The 4,584-nt window shown below is 53.6% G+C and overlaps 1 protein-coding gene across 1 annotated transcript; it reads left to right on the top strand.

Annotated features, from left to right (window-relative positions):
• The first annotated feature begins 689 nt into the window (after positions 1 to 689).
• NEUROG1 (neurogenin 1) lies at positions 690 to 2,372 on the top strand. Its single transcript, XM_025389092.1, has one exon. It carries the CDS (start codon positions 955 to 957, stop codon positions 1,666 to 1,668), a length of 714 nt encoding a protein of 237 aa, XP_025244877.1. The 5' UTR covers positions 690 to 954; the 3' UTR covers positions 1,669 to 2,372.
• The last annotated feature ends 2,212 nt before the right edge of the window (positions 2,373 to 4,584 follow it).

Raw genomic sequence — 4,584 nt, 5'->3', positions numbered from 1 at the left:
GACACTTATCCTTGCCCTGCGCCCCGTGCCTCTGGCATGGCCACTCTCCATTCTATTAGAACATTATTTTCACCCTGTTCAGCGACTGCTGCACATTTAGTGTTCCACGAACATTATCTCTGATCACCCTCCACAGGGTAAACTTGTGTCTCATTTTACAGATGGGGAAAGCAACGCTCAGGGAAGTTAAATTACTCGTCCAAAGTCACGCAACCACTCAGCAGCCGGAGAGGGGATGCGAACCCAAACTCCAAGTCCCTTCCAGGTTTCCGCAACTCAATGGGCGGCTCACATTTTCGCGCTCGTGCCCCGCCTCCCCGTCCCACCCCAGCGAGGGGCGCCCAGCCGGCCTCGAGAGGAGCGTGCCTCGGCCGCTAATCGCGCGCCGCCCCCGCCTCCGTTTCACTGCCTGGAGACGCCCTGGCCAGCTTAGCCCGAGCCGACTCCCGGGGCCGCGCGACGCCGCCGATTGGCCGGCGGTAATTACGGGCACACTCCGGGTGGGGGAGGGGCGAGGGCGGCCTCCCGCGAGCATAAATTATGCAAATACCCAGGCGCTGCACGGGGATGACCTGCCGCCTCGCTCCATTCACCCGGGCTGCCGCGGGGGCGGAGGTGGCAAAGGAGGGGGGCGTCCATTGTTGCGCCGGGTACTTAAGGGGTCCTGAGGCCAGTCGTGTGCCACACTCGGTCCTCACACGAGCTGATCTGATCGCCGGCGACATCACTCGGGAGACCGGTCGGGCGCGTGGTCCCTGGAGGCGAGGCGAGGAGGCGAGGCCAAGTTCTCCGTGCGCCCCTGCACCCTTCCAGGCTCTCGCACCTGCAACTGGCAAAGAGTAACAACCCCAGGCTGTTGGGAACGTAAGTGCGCCCTGGCGGCCCTGCCCTCAGTCCGGGCTGCAGCGCTCTGAGCGACTTTCTATCTGTCCGTCGGTCCTGCACAGCGCAACGATGCCAGCTCCCCTTGAGACCTGTATCTCCGACCTCGACTGCGCCAGCAGCAGCGGCAGTGACCTGTCCGGCTTCCTCACCGACGAGGAAGATTGTGCCAGACTCCAACAGGCAGCCTCTGCTTCGGGGCCGCCCGTGCCAGCCCGCAGGGGCGCGCCCAATATCTCCCGGGCGTCTGAGGTTCCAGGGGCACAGGACGACGAGCAGGAGAGGCGGCGGCGCCGCGGCCGCACGCGGGTGCGCTCCGAGGCGCTGCTGCACTCGCTGCGCAGGAGCCGGCGCGTCAAGGCCAACGATCGCGAGCGCAACCGCATGCACAACTTGAATGCGGCGCTGGACGCACTGCGCAGCGTGCTGCCCTCGTTCCCCGACGACACCAAGCTCACCAAAATCGAGACGCTGCGCTTCGCCTACAACTACATCTGGGCTCTGGCCGAGACACTGCGCCTGGCGGATCAAGGGCTGCCCGGAGGCAGTGCCCGGGAGCGCCTCCTGCCGCCGCAGTGCGTCCCCTGCCTGCCCGGTCCCCCAAGCCCCGCCAGCGATGCAGAGTCCTGGGGCTCAGGTGCCGCCGCCGCCTCCCCGCTCTCTGACCCAAGTAGCCCCGCCGCCTCCGAAGACTTCACCTACGGCCCCAGCGAGCCTGCTTTCTCCTTCCCAAGCCTGCCCAAAGACTTGCTCCACACAACGCCCTGTTTCATCCCTTACCACTAGGCCCTTTGTAGACACCGTTACTTTCCCCCTCCCCTAGTCAGCAGGCAATAGATGGGGCCCCAGCTGCCGCCTCGGGACCCCCTCTCCAGGCGGAGGGAGGAAGCGGGAGCTTTAAAGCGGTCGGGGATACCTGAGCCGCTTGTTAGGTCGCCGCACACTCGCTGCGGCTGCCTCTTGGTCTGTTTCTCCAGCCCTCAGCCCCGGGCCCCTCCTGCCCGCCCCTAGACGGCCTTTCCTTTTGCACTTTCTGAACTCCACAAAACCTCCTTTGTGGCTGGCTCAGAACTGACCCCAGCCACCACTTCAGTGTGATTTAGAAAAGGGACAGATCAGCCCCTGAAGACGAGGTGAAAAGTCAATTTTACAATTTGTAGAACTCTAATGAAGAAAAACGAGCATGAAAATTCGGTTTGAGCCGGCTGACAATACAATGAAAAGGCTTAAAAAGGAGAGACAAGGAGTGGGCTTCATGCATTATGGATCCCGACCCCCACCACTGCAGGCTCGCTCTAGGAAGAACTGGAGACTCTTGCTTAGCTATTCAGGCACAGGGCTGGAGAGTACTTTAATTTATTCAAGATGCTTCATTCATATGAAAATGTATTTTTGTACATAAAGAGTTTATTCTATTATGAGCTATCAAAGTTTACATTTTTGTACTGCAGATGCTTCATGTAAATAAAAACTAAGAAAAAAATAAGTCACCAAGTTTCTTGCCTAATATTAGTGTCTCTGGGGCTTTTCTTGCTTTTCCCTGGTGGCTCAACCACTAAAGTGAAACACTATCCCCACTCACCTCCAAAGCCTCCATTCCTGTTTCAAAAACAATTAAAAAATAAAACGCACCTGATTTCCACCAAGAAACGGATACAGACAGACTAGGGCGTTTGGGATCTATCATTCCTTTCACCTTGTAAACACAAGAGAGATCTTTCAGGCTCCCCATAAGCCAATTAAGACTTTTTAGTAGGGAATTAGCCCCAGATCCGCAGCTACCTGTTGAGGTAGGGGCAGTGGGAGAGTCTTTCTTTTGAGGAACTCCACATCAGCTGGCTCTGTGTTTCAAAGAGAGGGGATTAAAAAGATCAATACAGTGTGACCACTGGTTAGGAAATCCCAGTGACAGGTGGGCCTAGGCTAGGCAAGCAGAAGGGTCCACTCTTGTAACAGCCTATTTAGAGGGGGAAATTAATTTGTAAACAATGCCTCCAAATTGTTGTCCATTGAGGCTGGGTTCACCCTGGCTGTGAGGTGTGGGATGAATCATGCTGGTGTGGTGTCCTGAGTGGGGTGTGTAGCTGCCTAAGATTGTGAGCTAGGGTTCCTGCATTCTCCTCAACTCCCATCCCCCCAACACACACACACACTTAACACCCGCTGTGGCCCATAGTGGTGGGGAAGGGAGGGGCACACAGAGGGATTGCTTGGGTGCAGGGATTCCTCAGCCAGGCCTCAGGGGCAATAGCTAAAGCTTTCATTTGATGCCAGAGAAATCAGCTGCCCAAACTCAGTGGGGATTTTTCTGGCTGCAGTGTGTTTGTCTGTTGTCTGACAATTAGCTAACAGCATCGGCTAGTAGCAGTTTTTGTTTTAAAATTTTAGAATGTGGGTAATTACAAGATGTAGTTCCTAAAATGCTTTTACTGACTTTCCTCAGCTCACAAGTTACCCTGTGTTGTTAAGACCAGATCTCGGCCAGGCACGGTGGCTCATGTCTGTAATCCCAGCACTTTGGGAAGCCCAGGCATGTGGATCACTTGAGCTCAAGAGTTCAAGACCAGCGTGGAAAACATGCAAAAGTTAGCCATCGTGGTGGTGTGTACCTGTGGTCCCAGCTACCCAGTAGGCTGAAGAGGGAGAATCACCTGAGCCCAGGGAGGTAGAGGCTGCAGTGAGCCCTGATGGCACCACTGCATTCCAACCTGGATGACAGAATGAGACCCTGTGTCAAAAAAAAACCAAAAACAGGTCTTTTTTTTCCACTGGATTCTTCTTTTCATGAATATAGTGATTTAGTGGCAAGGATGCAGGAGAAGGTGGGAATGGGTTCAGGAAAATGTGTCCTGAACACAAAGTTGGTACAGTGAATGATATTTATAGAGAAAATATATTTGTTTAGGAGGCACATAGAAGCAGAGGGCCAGAGTACAGTCACTGATAGCAGGTTCTACTTATGGAAGTATTTTCCCTCCTCACATGTTATCATGGTGAGTTGGATCCACAGATCCATACACTAGGTCCCTGAAGGCATCACTAAGCCCAGCCATTGGCAAGGCACCCTCCTTCAGATACAAAGGCTACTTTGTAGAAGGTTCTGGAAAGTTGAATGCCTTCTCTAATAATCCCCAGAGAGACAAAGTCATTCAAGAAAATCTTCAAACCTCTTCTGCTAAAAGCTCCAAGGAAAAAGTCGTGTTTCTAAAATAACCAAGCCCAGGGTCTCACTCTATTGTCTGTCTCAGAATTGATTCACTTGACTAGTTTTGTGTTTTCTGTTTTCCTAGCGCAAATAACAAAATGGTCTGCATCAGATTTTCTGCTCTCCCATGCATAGGATGCTTGGAAGTGATGCCCTCTAGCTTTCTGAAGGGCCCAGGCCAGATTCAAGAAGGGCAAGTCTCCTATGGAGAGTCCAGCTGTAACACTGGCACACATGTCTGGGACAGGGGAAGAGAACAACAGATTGTGTACTGATTATTGTCCAAGATCCTAGGGGAAAGCACTGGCAAACAGCTGCAGCAGGAGCTTGGCCTCATACAGCTGCACATGTGCAGCACTGGAAGCAGTAGGGAAGACATTTACCACTGAGACTGAACATAGCAAATCATATCCTCAAGTTTGTTGCCACAGTAGGCTCACAACTCAATATGTAGAGATTTTCCAGGACCCAGAGCACCTTTCCAAAAAGAAAAGTCT

Source organism: Theropithecus gelada, chromosome 6 (assembly GCF_003255815.1).
Source record: "Theropithecus gelada isolate Dixy chromosome 6, Tgel_1.0, whole genome shotgun sequence".
Classification (NCBI taxonomy): domain Eukaryota; kingdom Metazoa; phylum Chordata; class Mammalia; order Primates; family Cercopithecidae; genus Theropithecus; species Theropithecus gelada.
Note: the sequence above shows the minus strand (reverse complement) of the source record. Positions and strands in the feature narration are given on the sequence as shown.